Here is a 21078-nt window from a genome sequence, read left to right as displayed (position 1 = left end):
TGAATGAGACCTGCCAGCAGCACCCACGGGCACATGCCAATAGAGCTGAGAAAGCTGATATTAGTATGCTGAATATTAATACTATTAGAGACTTGCTGGTGTAACAGCATGTTCTTTAATAAAGCAACAACACAGACAAACACACCACTTAACAAATTTTAATCTCTCCTCTGCACAGCATCAAACTGTGTTTTAACTGCGGGTAATTCATTGTGAATTTATGTGATATAAAACGTGTAGATTATTGGGTTAAATCTGATAAATACCAGTAATAATTGAATCAAAACTTGGATCAGATTTCTTTCGAGTGTGAAATGGATCCCTGCAAAGCAGTACAACGTAGGCTAGTGAATATTTTTACAGCATAGGAATCTAATTTGTATTAGTTTGACCTGGTATCACCGAGTAAAAGTCTTTAATAAATGTGAGAGCGTGCGCAGTGGGTGTAATAAGCGCTGCAGTGGGAGCTCTTTATTTGCTCATTTGTTTTTGGCTGAGTGGAGCAGTCAAATTGACCAGTTTGATCTGTTGTTCTGTTGAGTTGTTGACAAAGTGTCTGACTCACTGATAACTCAACACGCTTGCCAATGAGTCCTCGTTCTGGATTTGGCAGAAAGAGTAGACGAGGCAAAATGAAAGGCAACATAACCGTGCAGCTCAAAAAGCACTTCATAACTACACAGATGTTTTCCCTTCTTGCTGATTAGACCACAGAGTTGAAGGTGGGCAGAGCCATGCTGGATTGAATTACATACCTACTAACATGTGCACAGACATTTGTGCTAAATCATATTGTGATATTCAGACCAGTGATTTCCAACCTTTTTTAAGGTCAAAGTACCGCTTTTTAGTGATTTTTTTTTCCACCTACACATAGATAACACATACATGCCTACCCCTTTTAACCTGTAATATGTGCCGTGCCTTTGTACAGGATAAGCAAAATCTGTGTTATACTAAAATATATTGACATTATCCCCCAGATATGATGTCAAGGCCCACTTCATTCAATGCGTCTTTTGTCTCAACATATTTGTACAGAAGTTCATTGTTGTCGATCCCCTGACATTTCTCAAGAGGTAGAATGCAGTGGTCTGACATTGATTTAGCTTTTTTTTATTAGCTTATTTTTTCTATAGTGCCCCTCAGAAGTTTGTGGTCACTTAGAAATGTCCTTATTTCTGAAACAAAGTAGAATTTTCTTCAGTTAAACTAACACTAAATTGATCAGAAACAGGATGGACATTAGCTTAGCTGGAGATGGATATTTTTTAATAGAACATCTACATATTCAGCAACCATCACTCCAGTGGTCCACTGGCACATTGTGTGTCAACTAATCCAAGTTTTTACATTTTAAAAGGCAAATTGAGTCGAAAACCACTGTGCAATTTTGTCTGAAAACTGTTGTGCTGAGTAAAGAAGCAAATAAATTGGCCTTATTTAGGCTAGTTGAGTAAAGCTCTTGTGTCTATTCACGCTATGAGAAATTGCCAAGAACCTTAAGATATATAATATAATGGTGTGCACTATAACCTTCAAAGAACAGCTCTGACTATAATTTAAAGAGAGGTGTGCGAACCCGGTGCATTTGATCTCAGGAAACAGAAATCTCACATATTTGCAGCCGGAAGCGTCGTAAAAAACAAACCTGCACAACAACAATCTCAACATCAACAGTGAGAGGCAACACAAGGATGCTGGCCTTCCAAAAAAAAATATGAAATATTGGATTTTATTGAAGGAGGCTAAATCATTGTCGTCAGATGACAGCTGTTTGGCTCCAAGATTGCACTTTAAAGTGAAAATCTCGCCAAAATCCAACCCAGACTTTATTTGTGAATGTATATGAATCAAACCTTTGTGTAAAAGCATAATTACGACGAAAGAGGCACTTTTTAGATTTACCACATTTTCGTTTTCGTGTCATAATCATTTTCAATGGGATGCGATAGCATCAAAATGACTATTTTTAAAACACTAAGAAGGCTCGACATATCATGAAACTCGTAGTATCACCAGGGTCTCTACACATGAACACGGGCATTGAAAACATTGTTTGTGTACACAGAGTTTGCTGAAAAGACAGTGTTTGGACAGCTCACGTTAGCAGACGTCTCCTCCGCTCACTGCCGTCCTGCCAGTGAGAAGTGTCGATCTCCGAAAACAACATAACATGGAGCAGAGTTAAGGTGGAACGCTCCTAAAGCTTAGTTGCATATAAATGCACTGATAATATATTGTTTTGTCGTTAGTGAAAACAATATTGACCTTGAAGTTCAAAAAGGAGCATCATATAAGAAACAATACTAAAATCAAAAGCCGGATAAGTCACGTGAGATATCGTGTCGCATTGTTGCTGAAAGACAGTAGCGTTCCACCTCAACTCTCCTCAAAGTTACATCGCATTCTGTGATCGATACTTCTCGGCTGCCATGACGGCAGCTAGCGGAACAAGCTACTGCTAACGTGAGTTGTTCAAAAACTCTCTTTTTAGCAAACTCTGTGTACATAAACAATGTTCTCATGCTCATGTTCATGTGTAGAGACCCTGGTGATACTACGAGCAAAGTTTCATGTTGTGTCGAGCCTTCTCGGGGTTTTAAAGATAGCAATTTTGATGCTATCGCTAATTTGCCCCATGCACTCCCATTGAAAATAGTTTGACCGGAAAATGAAAATACGGTAAATCTTAGAAGTGCCTGTTTTTTGTCGTAATTATGCTTTTACACGAAGGTTTGACTTGTATAATTCACCAAAAAAAACCTAGGTTGCATTTTGGCGAAAGTTTCACTTAAGGTCATGTACAGTTCGAATGGAACAGACAAACTGTATCACTCACCTAAAGGCAGCTTCAAATCAGAAATGCTATATGGGACATTTCTTAACAAAAAGCTACTATTTTATTGCTTTTTCAGATGTTGGATAGTTTTGTGCTTCAACACAGTCATTTTCCTCACAGAAATGCCAAATAAGGCTGAATAAGTGTCAGTATTGATAACTGTCATTCTCACTCACAGTCACTGGCTTGACGAGCACCAAGGTAATAATTGCATTCAAGCCCTTTACCCTGCAGATTCCTCATGGGAGACTGATAATATTAAACCTGATGTGCAATTATACATCCAGCTATTCATAGTTCTATCTGTCTCCATGTTCACCTGGCAGACAGCCTTTTGATGCATGAGCTATCAGTACATCCTGGAGAGCAATGGACCATGGGTAATGAAGACAAACTGGAGATATCCCACAAATAATGGCTGCTGGTGGTCTCTTTCTCTCTCGCTGTCATCCATCCACCTCCCCCTCCTCAGCTCGTCTGTACGCCAAGATGAAATGTTGATCAGTCTGGGAAATATGACACCCCCACATCTTCCTCTGAATTTGTCATTTCACTTATCGCAGGCTGACATCTCAGTATCGACACAATGAGCCGGTGAATGGGGATATAATACCTGTGAGGTTTAGAGGTGGGACGGTAATCACACACCTGTCCATCTGCCGCCACCAGAGAATAGAGTGTGATTGTGTCTCTGGGCGTGAGCAGGCAAGCCAACATGTTTGTGTGTGCCCACGTGGTGTATAACTCTGAGTATGCGTGTGTTCCAAGGCTATGCATCTTACTTCAGGGGCAATGTGACCGCTGGAGCTCTGTCACCCAGAGTTTAGTTAAAATGTTGACATCATCTATCATCCACAACCCCAAGAAGTTTCAATCCATGGTTTCAAGACAATTTCTTAAGTCCGTCCAGTCTGGTCAGAGGCAGCTGGTGGAATAAGATACTGGTTGAAATGGTGAGCAGACACAAATGTTCTTCTAACAACAGAAGAGGACTTAAATGAGTGAAAAATGACTAGGCCATGGTTAGGGACAACTGGAAAAAATAATTTCAAATTAAAATCGCTTCAAAAAGGTAATTTTAAACTAAGTTGCCAGAAACCATAAGATCCTAAATTGATTTGATTTGTTATTTACACCCTTTTTAAAGCCCAAATCTTCAATGTAGCTGCTAAGCTAAAAGTGATAGCCACACACATCTGAAGTGGATGCACAACATGACTGTATCTTGCCATCATCAACCGATTATTGTCTTTTCAACTCAGTTTGGGATCTCAGGACTCCCATCAGGGACTTGGATCACATCAGACAAGCTCTTTGACATTTTATGTTTATGTTTTTCAGTCGTTTTTTTATGTTTAAAAACAAGAGTTGTTTAGCAGAAGGCTACAGCAGTGTTTTCCTGTGATGCTCCGGAAATGTCTTGACTATAAAACTCCATCAGCATGAGGGTGAGCAGATAGCACTTCTGGGTGAATTTATCCTTTAAGGTTAGAGGACCTCCATCGTCATGCTCAGAGTAATGACCACTAAGGAAGTCTGTGGTTATAGTAATAAGTATGTTAATTGTCAGCTGCAGCCAGAAACAATGTTCTTTAGTGCTGATACTCCCGATGCTTTGGCAGCTAATAACTTGAATATTACTGTGTTTTTTTATTTTCTTGTATTTGCTGGATTGTCTTTTTTTTCAGTGGACATTTTTGCTCGGACCATTTTTGGATTTTTAAATAAACACAATATACAATGAGTTACAGAAAAAATTGCATGATAGCTTTGATTTATTTAGGAAATAAAATCAAATATTGGTTGTTTCTTTGTATCATTCTTCATGACAATGAAAGAATATCATCAGGCTTCATATCTTAAGGCAACTTGGACTCAGGGATACTGTGATGGACAGTTATTCTCTCATCTTTTGAAGACCAAATACATGAATCTATAATAAAAAATACTTGCTAGTCAAGATCTATGTATGACCAGTAGTCATGAATGGAGGGACGCTTTAACCCGTCTCCAGTCAGGGATGGACCTTGATCTCTCTTTGGCCGTCCACACTGACTCCTGGTCGATGACCTTTGACCTCTTCTCAGATAGCTGACATCTCTTCGTCTCCTTCAGATTCCCTGAGCTCCTCTTCAGTTTTCCACAGCAGATATTACAAACCAAAATTTCCAACCACCTGACCTACAGCAGGTTGTTTCATATGACATCTAATCCATCTCCTTGAGAAAGGCTGGGAGAAGATGAGATACTGGAGCAGGTTTGCTGGCATGAAGGCTTTCATGAATATTATGCCACAGATGACCCCTACTGTTTAGAACCAGTCACTGCAACACCCCCCCCCCCCCCAGCCCCACCTTCAGTTATCTATAATATCTCTTCTTTTATCCTCCTTAAATGACCTTTACTTTCCTTTTTGACCGTGTGACATACAACAAAATGTCAAGAAAAAGATCTAATAGTTCATAGCTATGAGTGCACTCTAACGCTGAGCACATGAGTCATTATCTTTTTTTTTTATGGTTGTACATTGTTTTGCAAAAGAGTTTCAGTCCTGCTGAAAGGTGCATCATCTCTCCTTTGGCTAGTGTGCAGAGTGTTCGCAGCCCTGAGGTGCATTTGGGACATAATGAGTCACCACATATCACCTTTTTGCTTTGAATCATCCAACAACGTTCGTGCCATGAATGTAACGTGTGTGTGTTTTCCCATGTCATTCCCACAGTCCCATCACCCCCCCCCCCCAACAGGAACCATAGTCTCCCCTTATCCCATTAAGACAATTGCCAAGACTGGCATTCAAATGTGTGCACGTGTGCGTGTGTGTCCGTGTGTGAATTGTGTGTGAGCGCAAACGCACACACAAACCCACGTATACGGACGAATGCACACAAATATACCGACCCATGCACACACCGGGCAAAGCAAGAGTAATTTCAAAATCAATCCTTTTGGAGAAGAAGGGTGAAAAAAAAAAGAAAAAAAAGAATGAGAGCCCCAAAACCTCCACCAGTGTTGGCTGATTGTAAAGGACTGTCAGTTACTGCAGCCTTCTATTGGGCCAAAGGGAAGCAGCAGGATTCAACTTGGGGCCCAATAAAGGGCTATTCTTCCTGGAAATCGGCCCTCGCACATGGACTTGAATGCACTCGAACGCTAATCTCCCGAGCTGTGGGAGCCCACTCTATATTCACAGCCTGTGCCACCCCAGCAGGCACAGCCACGCATACTCTATTACACATGCTGTCAGGCTAACGCTAAAGCTAACCATGGGTTAATGCTAATGGACTGAAATCTCTGGATGTCTTGTGTATTCGCTTGTTCTCCTTTTTCTATGTTTGAGATGAAAAAAAAAAAAAATTAGTGTATTGATCCTTTGTTTATATGCTGTAGTTGCATGTCTGCCTCTGTACATCTTACATAACTGGTTAAAAGGGTCAGGTCATGCTAAGGCTTGCCAGAAGATTCTTGGAAGGAACTATTAAATTTGGAACTAATTGTAGGCAAAATCAAACACACTTCCTCTATCCAATCCTATTAACCAGGAGCAGAATCTAGAAAGTCTGTTTGTCGCTGACGACAAAAACCTGAACTTTGCATAGTAGGCTATTTTATTTATTTATTTATGTATTATTTAATATTTAGGTTTAAAGTTTCCAGTGATAGGTGATGCAATATGTAAGAATGGGCAACTTGTCAAATTCACACTGGAACAACTAGAGCAGCATGTCACCATTAACATCAACTGTAGCTGCCATTAGCTACTAAGCTCATATTAGCCGACTCCAGGACCACCCAATTAGCTGATTAGCATGACATTAACATCGACATCAACAGCTGATTAGCATGCTAACTTAAAGAGCAACACAATACATAGACGCCTTTGACATAATGTCATAACCGTTAACACTTCACCATGTGTTGATCATTTCAGTTCATTTTTCAACATTTTAAACCAGAATTCAGACATATTACTTTCTTACTTTATTATGCTTCATGCCCACGTCCTCCTGTCAGCAAATAAAGAAACAGCTTGTTTGAGCCAAACCTGTTATGAAGTTGAACATTGATCACTGAATACTGTGACAAGCCAGAAACAGAGTAGACACTTTATTTTTCACATTTTCACACATTAGCCCACATTTCACTTTTAATGTTTTTTTAAAAAAAAAAATGAACCAGCTTGGCAAACGTGACGCCATCTTTGATAAAGTTTTTGACTGGAGCTGTCGGAGTTTATACTTCCACACACGGCACACTGTGGAATCATTTCCGGTTTCTGTGTCACTGGATCACAACCACACCCACTTATGAGACAGGAAGTTTAGACCATTTCCGAACCCTGGCGAAATGGGAAATATTTGTTATACAGACAGCAAACAATTAATTCATAGTCCTAAAAACCCACTGACTGGCCCTTCCCCTTATCTTCAGTATTGTTTAAGGCATCTTAAATGGCTTAACGCAAACAGTTAACGCACACATGAACAAACATGTCCAGTTTATTCGTGTTTAAAATAGTTTTGTGGGATGAGAGACGGTCATTGCCGTCTATCGAGCAGCAGGCAGACACCATCCATCACGACTGAACACTGACCCAGTTATCTCTGCCTCATTAACGGTGTTCCGAGCTCGGCTCTGTTTCTGGCGGTGGTCGGCTGATGATCCACATCTTATTTTGCGCTGATGGAACTCGTAATAAGTGGCCTTGTGTCTTCATTAGGGCGACTGTGACCTTGATCATTCCTCATCGAGCACGCAGCACCCTTCTTTTAAAAGCTAATGTACGTGTTATTGAATGGATACCCATCAATTTGTGATAACCTGCTTTTCACCACTGTCTGATGCTTCTCTGCTCCACCCTTTCAGCACCAATCTGTCATGTGTCATTTGAATGGGGCCACTCTTGGAAACAAACCTACGATGATCACGTGACTCTGCATTTCCCTTAACCTCTACGGAGTGTTTTTGCATCTGTCAGGTCTTTGCTTCGGTTTTCCGGCTCGCAACTGTTTTCTGGTCCAGACGGGCAGGACTTCTTTGAAGCGGACGGCCATATATTTCTCTCAGGAGTAGGTGAAGAGCTAAAAAGAGAGAGTGTGGACTTGTATTCATCAGGGGCGCAGAAACATGACTTCATAGAAATGCGAATGTTGCTCTGTCTGTTGGAGGAATCAGAAAAAAGCTGCTTGCTTAAGTGTTTACAATAATAACTTTATGAATGCTTGTCGTGCTGCCCCAGAGGTACCACAGAATACATTTAATACAGGTTTAATATTATTGAAATGTGTTGCTCGGAATCTGAACTGGACCCAGACAAACATGAAGGCTACAGTACGTGCACAGCGACACGTTGCCCTTTTTTCTTGTCGTCACATTTCGTCTTGAACACTGAAGTTCAACTCAATTAAAAGTTCTGAAGACAGAATCAGAATAAAAAGCAAAGGAGTTGACGGTGCTCAGGACGTATTATTTTTCAAGGATTTCACTCAGAGGACTCTTGCGATGTCTGAGTGCCTTTCACTTGATGAATCAGAACAGCCTTGTCTTATGATTTAAGAACACTGATGCTCAAGAGACACTTGACAGGGGCTGTATGTGCTGTTGTCGTCAGTTATCTAGTGAAATACTGCCCTCCAGTGGACATTTACATTCAGCTAAACCTTCTCTATGACCTCTCTTTCCCTCAGATATCCAGTAATCGTGCCTCCACTGACTAAACTGTTCACTAATGCTAGAGGAGTGTTGGGCGGGTGGTCTCCATCCACGCCCCCCCCCTCGTGGGTAAACAGTTTGTGCTCGTCAGTCATCACGCTCAGCAGATTTGTGCAAAATGCTTTTCCATTTTTCAAATGGGTCTGAAGTCCTACTGGTGCTGGCAAACACCACCCCCTTTCAAATTAAATGGAAAGAAGATTAAGTCAGTGCTATGATGTTCTTCAGACGCCACCGCCATCCTTCCCATTAAAACTGGGTGGGATCAATCCCACACAAGCCTACTTTAGCCCAGCTGCAGGCATCAGTAGTTTTTAAGTAATAGGAAGAATTTTGTTTTTAATCTGACTACAGCAAAATCTCAGAGAAGTTTTCACAGCATGTGACAAGTATTGTGTATGTAGCAACTTCAGTGTGGGTGTGATGATCACACAAATATATGACCACTATGGTAAGATGTTGAGTAGCCTAAGAGTGATGTACTATAAAAACAGTGGAAAGATGAGAGAGAAATGCTTTCCCCTCCCTTTTTCTGCTAAAGAAGCGCCCTTGAGCAAAGCCCATAATCCTTGAGTGCTCCAGTTTGGACAGCTTCAGATGTGAATGTCTGTACCTGAGTGAATATGAGCAGGACATTCTTAAAAAAGGAACCCACTGCTCGAAGACAAAAAAATGTCCCTAAATAAATAAAAAATTAAACAAATACAGAAGATAAATCTGAGGTGCTTTTCTGTACAAAATATACAATTGTATTAAGACGTTCATGTTCCCTCAGAGTTTAATTCCTACTGACTCTGGTGATCCCCTGACTTGTCCAATACATTGTTTCATCACCAGAAACAGCAAAACTAATGATATTCCCATCAGCCTCAGCTGTACTAACATGGTGGCCATGGGAAACATTTGATCTTCTTAGCAACAAGATGTTATGATTCTGAGCAGATTAGCATGCAGTATTAGCATATTTAGCAAAGTGCACCACTATGCTGGCACTCAAAGGATAATTACACCAAAAAAAATAAAATGTTGTCATTATCCTCTCACCCCCAGGCCGATGGGAAGTCGGGTGACGTTTTGTAATCCGCAAGATACTTCTGGAGCTTCACGGCAACATGGTGTTGCAGCATTCTCCTGAACAACTGAAGTAGATGGGGACATGTTTTAAGCATTCAAAAAACAAAAACATACAGTGACTCCATACAGCTCGTCCAGCATCATCAAATTGATTTGACAAGTACCTATACTGAAGATTTCATCTTAAAAAGGGTGTAAATATAAACTTCTTAAAATCAGTTTTGGACTTCTGGGCTTCCACAGACTTGGATAACACTCGATGAGCTGCATTCCAATTTTTAAATTATTATTATTATTATTATTATTTGTACATTTTAAAACAAGTCCCCATCTATTCCAGACATGTTTTATGGAATATGAAACTTCACTGGACTTTCCATCAAAATGAGGGTGAAATGACTGAAATTTAACTTTGTGGTGAAGTCCAAGTCTTTTATCTATTTATCATTTTCTCATGAAACACTGGACAGTTTTCCTTCATCTGAGCCTTAAAAATCTCACATTTGCTTGAACTGGAGAGAAGACAGTACAGACAGAGAGAAAAAAGGGGGAGAGAGATGGGGAATGGCATGCAACAAGAGTTCTCAGCCAGATTACATTATCATCGCCATCAGGAGAAATGCCTCATTTGAAGAGGTCACAAGGTGAAAAGGTTGGGACCCGCTGGTTCTACGTATATTACATCATCTTTATGATCGAACTGAAACTCCCCCAAATACACTAAAAGCAGAACCGTTTGCAACAGACCAACGACAATGGAAAAACAATCAAAGTCAAGTGGACACTGGTAGGTGAAGCACAACGAATCAGAACAGGACATGTCACACGGGGCCAGGACACACCATGCTGGGTCATGCTGCTCTGGGAGATTTATTTAGTGATTTTTCGTTTTTTTGTTTTTATTATGTTTTTCACTTGCGCTCCTGTCAGGAGTGTGGTAAATGGGACAGTCAAGCGGCAAGAGTCACAGTTCATCATCATCATCATCATCATCATCATCAATATCATCATCATCATCATCATCATCACTGTCACCACCGTTATCGTCATCTTCCTCCTCCTCCTCCTCACGGTATCATAATAATAATTTTCATCATCATTTAACTTTTTCCTCAAGCTATAAAATAATTTACATCACATGTTTTCACTGACTTTTGAGACCACAAACATTCCAGCAACACACTCTAGGATTAAGGGTGGGTAACAATCAGAAAAGCATGACTTTTTGCATAGTATTAAATGAACAAAGACATTGAGTTCTTTATTTACAATTATTGTATAGATAAAAAAAATATCATAAAAACAAGATGAACACTTAATTCACTTACCCATAAATGGCTAAGTATGCCAAAAAGTTATCTGTTGGCATTTCTCTTTTTCTTTGTTCCACAAACTGCATGCTGCTAAATACAGTACATCGAGGCAGGTGAGAGTATATTGCAAGAAGTATCATTGATATCATCATTATCATCAGCATTGTCATCGTCGTCGTCATCATCATCATCATCATCATCATCATCATCATTGCCGGTGTCATCGCCAACATAATTATTGGTTGTTACAACACGTGTTATCATTTGGATGTAATCACGATGTTTTGTGTGTTTCTGACAGGAGCAGTGATCGATTACATACAGCCAAACAGCTGTGTCGGCAGTATGACTCGTCGTGGTGCATGATGGTAGATGTAGTCAGGAAGAGTTCCCGTTTTTCAACACCAGTCCGCATTGGAGTTTATTCTGTCCTCAGTGGACTCATTGCTGTATTTACAAAGATTATTTTTGAACTTGTTGTCTTTGCATCCTCTTAAAGCTGAATGTCCTCCTGGATGTAAAAGTGGATTGAGAATGTTGGCTTAAGTCTTTTTTATGATTATTATTGAAAATGCTGTTTTATTGTTTTATTGTTTTTTTTTTTTACAGACAAATAAACAAATAAACTGTCAAGTTAAAACTTTGGAAAGAAAAACAAATAAAATCAACAGCTTGTTAGCAGAAGATCAGAATGCAGACTGTTTTTTTTTTTTCTTTTTTTTTCCAACTTAAATAAGACAGATTTTTATTCAAATGGTCCATGTGACTGTTTCAACACGCCTGAGCTGACTGGTAAAGCTTGTGCACCCTCTCCAGATGGACGAATCGACTGGGAAATGACAGAGGAGGAGGATATAAAAAAGAAAAAAAGATGCTCGGATAAATGATTGTATATACTGTAGTAGTGTATAGGAGTTTTTTTTAAAAGTAGAAAAACCGTCAATTTTTTTTTCAAGTTGCATAATGAGCCTATCACGTCATGCTTGCCAATGACTTCGGTTAGTAATAGAAATAACAATAGTACAGGCTAGTTAAGTGGCCTTGTCCTTCTGAGTGCAATAAGACAGGGTAAATGTGCATTCTGTATGTAACTTCTCTCTGGTAATGTCTGATTGGTCAAAGCACAATAAATAGTTTACAACTAGTGAGTACAGTTGAGATGCTAGAGTACTGTATATTCTGTGACGGCAGGAAGACAAGCTTGGTTAAAACACACAAAAGCACATCTAGAATTACACCACAGAAGTTTTTCATTCATAACCAGATAGTGCAGAAAAGGATCGTCTTTTTTATATATAGAAAAAGAGTCAAAGCAACATTCCATTTTTGTTGTAATCTGTTTTTGTTTTTTTGTCAGTTTTTCCTTTTTTTTTTTTCTTAGATGTTAAAAATGCCAACAGCTTTGTGGGGCTGCGTGTGTCCCTCTGCGAGAGGAAAAAAAAAAGGGAACCAAAAAAATAAAAATAAATCAAAATTGAATAAAAAATAAACAACACAATATATTCCAAATTGTTAAACAGAAACAAAAAAAAGAAAACAAATGTCTGATTTCCGTGCGGCACAGATAAGCCAAATATAACTTTGCAGATTTTTCTAATATGACTCTAATATGATCGCAGCCTTTTTCGATGGTCATACATATTTTTAAAACATCAAGTCCTTTGAACAAGCAGGTTTATCTATGAGACAGTTCACTGTAAAGGTCCTGATATCAGCCTTTAACATGAGCCCTGACCCCAGGCCAGCGCTGTAGCACAGAAAAAAAAAAAAAAAACACAATAAAAAAAAGAGAAGAAGAAGAAGTGAAAAAAGAATTAAATATTCCCCCTCTGTCACAAAAAAAGAGGCCTCCGCTTAAGAAAAGGCAAGCCACTCCAACTTGATCCCAACAATCATATAGCGTAATACTAAGATTCCACATTTACTACGTATCCCATTATGTTTTGGTTTCTTTTTGTTTGTCAATCCTCTAAAAATATCTACAATATTTGAAAAGATAGCAGGCAAATTCCAGCACATGGTTTTTCAGTATTAACACAGCTCTGGTCCTTCTGAGCTCCAGCATCGCCTCTCTCGTTCTACAAACCAGGAAGTTTATCTCTACGAGGTTGTAAACAAATTACATTCTCTTTAAGACATAAATAAGTCAAAGTATTTTGAGCCATTGAAGCAGGAACAAGGCAACATGCCGACAAACAAAGATAAACTCTCTCTAAATATATTTATATGTATTTATATTTATAGAATATATCCCATAAATGCTATCATCATCAATATTATTTTGCGTTCCTCTTTTCCGACAGGTGCAAAACTACTGTGCAAGTTGAGCCCTACCACCTCGTTACACATTTCTGTTTATGGATGAAATAAATTTTTACAGTCGGGTACATGTTCATGCCACACAGAAGAGGGAACTTTGCAGGCCAGGAACTCAGAGAAGCTGTCTTTAAAATAATAGTCCACCGCGAGGCCTAGCCTGTCACAACGAAAGAACTCCGATAAAATCAAAACCCTTTTAAATAAAACTTGGGTAATGTACATTCATGCAGGAGCAACAATAATAATAACAATAATAATCAGAATGAGAATCAGAATAATAACAATGTTGTCCGATTTAATTTAAACTATTATCAGTATTGACAATGTTATTGTTGAGGAGAGGGAGTGTAAGGGGAGTTTAGAGTCTGTCCTGTTTTGTGATTTTTACTCCTCCGCAGTGTCTCCCTCCTCAGCGTCCTCCTCCCGGTGCCACTAAAGACACAGTTTATACATATGTGCAGTCAGCGGCACGCTTAATACAGTACATGCTAACACGCATATAGTCATACACACCACCGCCGCCACTGCCTCCACCGTACACATACAACCACAAAAGCAGGATGGCTGTGTAGGTTTTGTGGCTTTGTTGAGCTTTTTTGATTGTATGTTAAGTTTGTTTTTCTTTTCACCTTGCCGTATTACTTTAGATTTTCTCCACTTCGAGAGGAGCGGGGAGCTTTAAGAGCTCAAGGTTAAGGGGAGCAAAGATGGAGGTTTTGCCACAGGACCTGTCCTGTGGTTGTGGTAAATGTGGGGTTTAACGGGAGGAGCTGGAAATGAGAATTGAGCTGGGTGAAATTTTTTTGGGGGGGGGGGATGACAAGGTGTAAGGTTTGCAGTTAAAGGTCTGGGGGAATTGGAGGAGCTGCCCCCAGACTGCAAGGAAATAACATTAAGAGATGAGGTTAAGATCATGGTTAGAGGCTGGTCTCCAAGCTGTGAAGAGGGCTGGCGGGGCTGGAGGAAGCGGCTGATTTACTGATGTCGATGGTGAGATTGATGCCACTGTCGATGGCATTGTTATTCTTGTTGGGGGACGAGGGCTGGCTGGAGAACTTCCCCCTCCTCCGAGCGGAATCATCATCTGTGTCGTCGATGAGGGGGATGTTGGGCGTTGAGTCTTCTATCCTAAACTCCGGATGGGTCATGAAGTTGTGGATGGATGATCTGGAGTCTGGTTTTTCCAGGCCTTCATAGAGGGAGCTACGGAATGCATTCACAACACGGATCTGCCGTAAAAAAAAAAAACAGAAAAGGGGAGGAAAGAGAAGAAAGAACGATGAGAGGTGACACCGGAGTTAAAAATGGAAGGGTTAGAGGGACCCTTGGGATGAGAGGAAAGAAGGATTTGGGAGAGAGAAGGGACAGAGGGGAAGGAGAGAACCTCTCAGTTGAGGCGAGGAGGAAGAGGGACAGGAGAGAAAGTAACTGCAGTCTGTGTTCTGCTTGTCACACAAGATGACTACAGTTCACAAGTCACTCATTTTTTGGCGTGCACTAAAAAAAGCCGTGAGGAACACAATCGTAAAAACAAACACAACAAAATCATACATTTCAAGAAAAATCAAAGCAACACAAACGCTCGTTGTAAGTATACGCTTTAGTCCAATGTGCTGTATACCTAGAAACAAGCCACGTTAATAAATGGAATGCTCACAGAAAAAATTAAAGGAGAATATCACATGCAAGTTTGAAGAAATCTGGTGGACGAGGTCAGTAAGAAGGAAGGAGGTTAGATCTGAGAGATCCAATCAGGTGGTTTAAAAACGTCTTGAGGTACCAGAGCACTGTCTGGGGAAATATCCACACAGACTCTGAATGGCACACACAAACACACGGATATAGCACAGGGTGGGTAAAGCACTGCCCTACACAAGGGCAATGGAGACAGTCAAACTCAAGGCTGCATGAAGACTGTGGTTCAACACGAGCATTGCAGTGAAAAATTCACAACAAAACGACACATCCAAAAAGAAACAAAAACAAAACAGTGGCATTTAGACAACGAGCAAACACGGTAGGTTCAGATATTATGAACACGGGAAGTAAACACAAACCACATGCAACAAGACAACAGGACGGTGAAGAAGTGGACATTGGCACACAGACTTCTGACACGAAACATGTGGAGGTGAATGATGAAAATAATAAGTTTACTGTCAGAGGTCTGACAGTCAAAGCATGTTTTTCAACTCCATGCACATCTAAGTAAACACTCAAGTATAGGCCCCAAACACCTTAGCTAGAAAGGATAGTATCTGTATATCAGTTCTTTCCAGTGTTGGAAAGTGTTGCTTTAATCAAAACATCGTCTGCATGTAAGAAATCTGCTGAAATTTAGTTCTAGAAACATACTTTGATGCTTTCAAAAAGAATTGATAATGATTGACTATTCTAGTACACTGGGGTTTATGTGAAACATAAAAAAGAGACATCATGTCATCAGGGTTGCATCAACAAGGTTCCTGTTGACTTCACAAAACTACTTCTGCAGGATTATATTGTGTGTTGTTGTTAAAGACTTTTCTGAGCTGAACCCGTATTAATATAATGTTTATTGTTGCAAATTTAATTCCAGTGTTAACAAACCTATAAAATACACTGAGATGGTTTGGATGGATTTAGAAGCAATGTTTATTTATTAACTATACAGTTAATTAGTGAAAACAGAATTTTGTCTTATTTGTTGGCTTTTTAAGTGGCTAATTATATCATTTTCCTTTCTGAAGTACTAATTAGTGGAGTACATGTATCATGTTTTATTATGTTTGCCTCTTGTCAGTGTTGTTTTGAAATGTGCATCCAGATGGATGCCTTGTTGTCTACTGCAAATCAATCTATGTGCACAAATAAATTAACCTCAACTTGAACCTTAGTGTACATACTAAAATGAAGGTGAATCTCAAAATTGTAAGTAAAAAATAGTTATTCAGGATCACTAACGTAAGAATATATGTACTGTGTGTATCAGTATATTTTTAGACCTGCAGCTAATGATTATTCTGATGGCTGAATAGTTGTCAGATTTGTGTTGTGATGTTCAAATGCCTGTAAATAATGAAAAATGCTCATCACAGAATCCAAAATCTGAACGCAGAGTAAAACATTAAATCCTCACATTTGCAGTGAATGAATGTTTCACGTTTTTGGTTGATTAATGAACAACAAATTTAACAATTTAGTGGTTAAATTAAAATTGCTCTCTGATAAATCATTCCACCACTGAAAATTTGAATCCCAATTGCTTCCATATTTGTCCAAAAATCATCATAATATTATGTACTATATCTAAAAATATTTTTTCTATGTGTAGCTGTACAAAACAAAATGCCCTTTTGCACTTTTATTATATTCAATTAGTAAGTGATAATGTAATATGCACCCCAGTGTACTGTTTTGCTTTAAAACTTACAAAGATATGATTCATTACATGAATACTGTATATACTGTAAATCTGTAGCACTGCTACTGTCTAACTGTGGCAGAATAAGGTATAAGGAGACAAAACAGACAAAGAAAAATAATAAGAGGAGCCTGTCTGGATGAGTGCATGTGACAGGATGTCTGACGAGTAACACTGATGGGGTGTCAGAAACGGGTGGGGGGTTGAATTATTGTCGCTGGTGCTGCAGATCTATGTCCGTAACTATGGCAACATGACAGTCAACTACACCGACAGTATGAAGCAACAAAGACGGGATGAATTATTGGTGCAGTACTGCTTAATAGGGATTCTCCTGTCCGCACACCCAGAGCAGAGTTTAACATCTGACTTTCATCAAGTGGATAAAGACAGAGTGTGTGTCTGTGTGTAAAAGAGAGAGAAAGAAGATGGAGGTGGACAAAAGCAGAGATAATTCCTGAAACTGACAGTCCTCCCTTGTGGGTAGATTTTAGTTGCACCATTTGGGTTCCCCATTTAAAAAAGAACATTTGATTCTCGTGTGTCAGCTGGAGAATACATGACATAGCAGGCAAAATTTGTTTCGGCTAAATTCAGTGTGATTTGCCTCATCAGTATACATACTCACAGACAAAATACGACAACATTGCAACTTATACTTGAATGTTTACTCAGTCCCTTGGTGAGTTGACTGGAATTAGTTCACATCAAGGTCTGTCAATACATAAAAATGGAAGGATTGGAGGGTGGGATGATGGATGTGGGGGAGGTGAGCAGAGGGAGACAAACTCACAACCTGAAATGTCACGCCGTGGGTATCACCCTTAGTCCTGCGCTCCTAGCACTCTGAGGAAACAAACACACATTCACCAATGAGAGGACAGTACACCCAAGCATGGGAGGAGATATCAAGATGAATTTGAAATCCAGTATGAACAGCAAAAAAAGACAGAAGAAAGATAGGAAATGAAAAACAGCAGATAGCAAGAAAGAAAAAAAAGACAAATCTTCAGGGATGCCATCTGTGAAGTAATTTGCTTCAAGAATTCAAGAATAATAAGCCATACAAAGTGTAGAGGAGAAATAACTTCTTGTTCATGACATGATGGCACCCCTGAAGCAAAGAGAGCAGAGAAGCAGACTGACAGAGATCTGACTCACGGCCAGTAGTGGGAGGAGCAGTAGCAGCAGTAGTGCTTGTAGGAGAGGAAAGGGCATTGGACAAGGACACGTGACTAGGACTAGAAACATTGGTTACATCCTGGGTCTGGCTGGTGGTGGATGATTGGCGTCTGAGAGCCCCTGCCCCCTGAAAGGAGGTGCCACTCTTGAAGGTGTTGACTACTTCAATCTGTGGGAGAAGAGCGGGACAGGAGAGGACAAATGGCTGCTCAGAGTGACAGGGACTAAATGGCAACACAGGTCGACTGGCTGGGTGACTTTGGTGGTAGAGGGAGCACAAAGTGTCTCAATGAGGGGGGACAGCGAAAGGTCAGGGTAGAGTATCCCATCTACAAAATGCTGAATCTGACTGAAAAGGTTTGTTCACCCAAATTAGAAAATACATCTTTTCTTACCTTAAAAGATTTCAGCCACCACCCAAAGACAAAGGAGATGAATTCATTTTTAATTGAGGTGCTCACAGCATTGACAAATAAAAAGAAAAAAAAACTTCTGTTAGTGCTTCTGTTCTGAACATTTAACTGTAATTTCCCCAATGCTGTCATCACCACAGCACTACATTTCCATTCACCTCCTTTGTATTTGGGTCTTGATGTCAGAAATCTCAAAACCTACACAAAAAACAAAACTTTCTGCAAGGCTTAATACCATAAAAAGGTAAGACAGAAAATGAGTTTGCTAATGTGGGTGAGCTGACCCTTTAAAAGGGTTGCTAGTCAATGTATAGCATAGAGAGGCAGTCATTTACATTTTTCAAGGTATTCACTCACTTTACTTTACAGGTTATAGAGAAAAACTTAAGTTTAGTACATTTTGGGTTTTATTCATGTCACTCTGGCTATTGATTCCATACCAAAAACATAGTTTTCCTTTAATACGGAAAACCAGTCATTCTATTGTCCCTTAATGACATTTGGCTGCCTCTGTAGGATGCTGGTTCACGGTATCTTGACATGGGATAGCTTCACCCTGGACCATTAGAGACACATCAGTGAGATGAAATCAAATCCAACATACAGGTCAAACTGTCTTGTGTATCACAGTGATAACGGTGTGCAGAGAAACAGCTCAGTAACTTTGTCCGTTTGTGTTTAACCCCCAAACTTTGTCGGTCCATGTTCCACAGGTCCACACTGGTGATCGCCTCAGTCGAGAGTGAGAGCGCTGCATCTTCATGAACCTAAATAAATCATCTTCAAATAAAATGACTTTAAAGCTGTTATAGACTAACATGAAAAACATTTAACATAGTCTAGTATACTTCCTTTATGTCAGTTGATAAGGCAGTTCCTACCGAAAACTGATTATATAACAGACAAACAGAAAGCATCAAGATTAACTTGTTGATATTAATAGCTGCTTAAGCAATTAAACATAACCATCAATTTTCATTATTAAGTGTTGTTAAAAAAAGTGTTGTTTAGAGTAACTCTGTTTAACTCAATATTTCAACTATCCATATATTCTTTCCTTCTGCCAGAATCCATCCAGTAAAATCTTTCTGTGAAATGAAACAGCGAATCACAACATTGCAACGGAGCACTTGTGTCCTTCTCGTGTCCTCACCTGAGTCTGAATGCGGTTGAGTCCTCTGAACCAGAGGATCTGTCCTCTCCTCAGCTCCCTCTCTGCATGGTCGATCTCCTCATTTTCTTCATTCACATCCTCCTCTGGACACTCATCTTTCTGAGTTAACTGGCCTGCCCTCCGCAGGAAGCGCAACCTGCTATTGGGTATGGTGGCTATCACCTGACCCACAGAGAAGACAGAGCACTGTGTCAGAAGGCAAGCTGACAAGCTTCCAGCACAGAGGAGAAAAAGTTTAATAGATGGTGAACGAGAATTAAAGCAAGAAAACAAGCACAGTGGGAAAACAGAAATAAAGAGAAACAGATTTGCATGTTACCTGTCCCCAGACAAGCTCTCCCAGCCCGAGGAAAACACACCACATCCACTTTTCCAGGTCCAGAGGTTGACAGCTGAATGGCTTCCCTCCAAACTGCACAATCACAATCTGCACAAAGCACAATCACAAATACAAGCCATGAAAATACATAAAAAAACATGTTTAACTCATAACTCTAACTTGTAAATTATCAGCTAAAAATAAATAATTAATCAAATCAATCAATTCTGCATCTGCCTACCTGCATAGCAAAGGTGCCAAAAACAATAGAGCAGAAGATGGGGTTCCTGAAGATGCCATCGAAGACGTTCCTCTCTCCGTGGATTTTTCGGGCATTTATCTCATTGAAGAGCTGCATCATGACGAAGGTGTTGAAGATGATGGTGTAGTGCTCAGATGGAGGAGCATGGAGAGGAGCATTACGGCCACTGTCAATGTCAAAGATCTGCTCACCTGTAGCAGGAACAAAATAAAATATTAGCATAAGTAATGAACTTTGGTGCGTAATTCCCTTGTGTACAGAGCCAAGTTACAGTCCTTACCGACAAAGAGCAGTGTGAAGATGATGATGAGCTGATAGACTCCATGTCCGAGGATATTCTTTGTCATGGTGCTGGAGATGAGAGGCTTGTTGCGACCGTATGGCTTCCTCTTCAGGAGAGACTCAGTGGGAGGTTCTGTTGCCAGAGCCAGAGATGCAAAAGTATCCATGATCAGGTTCACCCACAACATCTGCACCGCCTTCAGAGGAGAGTCCTGTGGAAATGTATCGGAATATGCAATTAAGAACCAATAATTTCAAAACAACCAGAGGAGGATAAAGTAACTACTAACCAGTGCTATTATCTAATTGATCCTTTACCCCCCATCTGTTCTTCAGTAAATTGCAAAGTTATTGTAAAAAAACTGTAAGTAAGTAAATGTGATCATGAAAAATATATACTCCATGGTCTGACCTGTGTGATACAGGCACCAGTGAAAGCCACTATGACAGCCACAACGTTGACAGTAAGCTGAAACTGAAGAAACTTGGAGATGCTGTCGTAGACGTTCCTGCCCCACATTACCGCCTTGACGATGCTGCTGAAATTATCATCTGTCAGAATGATATCCGATGCCTCCTTGGCCACATCTGTGCCAGCAATACCCTGGAGGAGTGCAGAAAAGGTGCAGTCAGTAAGAAACTAGGTCGTGCCGGTACACAGCTATCGTGTTACTAAATGTGATGATCATCTATTGCATCATACTGCACTCTTCCCCGACCCAGCACACAAAAAAATGATAGAAAACTGTCTAAGTGAACTCTGTAGACACTGGACAAAGCTGG

General features: G+C 40.0%; 1 protein-coding gene across 8 annotated transcripts in view; it reads right to left on the bottom strand.

The window, feature by feature from the left end:
- Window positions 1-10452: 10452 nt before the first annotated feature.
- Window positions 10453-21078, bottom strand: part of atp2b2 (ATPase plasma membrane Ca2+ transporting 2) — a 125070-nt gene continuing 114444 nt past the window's right edge. For 3 of the 8 annotated variants that reach the window (XM_037101488.1, XM_037101487.1, XM_037101490.1), the window contains 6 exons: window positions 20708-20899; window positions 20294-20507; window positions 19993-20204; window positions 19752-19859; window positions 19412-19594; window positions 14178-14489 (listed from right to left, as the gene is read on the bottom strand). In XM_037101488.1, the coding sequence (XP_036957383.1) occupies window positions 14178-14489; window positions 19412-19594; window positions 19752-19859; window positions 19993-20204; window positions 20294-20507; window positions 20708-20899 (1221 nt within the window). Of the gene's footprint in view, window positions 14490-17459; window positions 17510-17588; window positions 18015-19411; window positions 19595-19751; window positions 19860-19992; window positions 20205-20293; window positions 20508-20707; window positions 20900-21078 lie in introns of those variants that run through there. The other 5 variants (XM_037101492.1, XM_037101489.1, XM_037101493.1 and 2 more) reach the window with 5 other exon arrangements.

The sequence above is a fragment of the Acanthopagrus latus genome, chromosome 6 (genome assembly GCF_904848185.1).
Source record: "Acanthopagrus latus isolate v.2019 chromosome 6, fAcaLat1.1, whole genome shotgun sequence".
NCBI classification, from domain to species: Eukaryota; Metazoa; Chordata; class Actinopteri; order Spariformes; family Sparidae; genus Acanthopagrus; species Acanthopagrus latus.
This window is presented reverse-complemented; position numbering and strand designations above follow the sequence as displayed.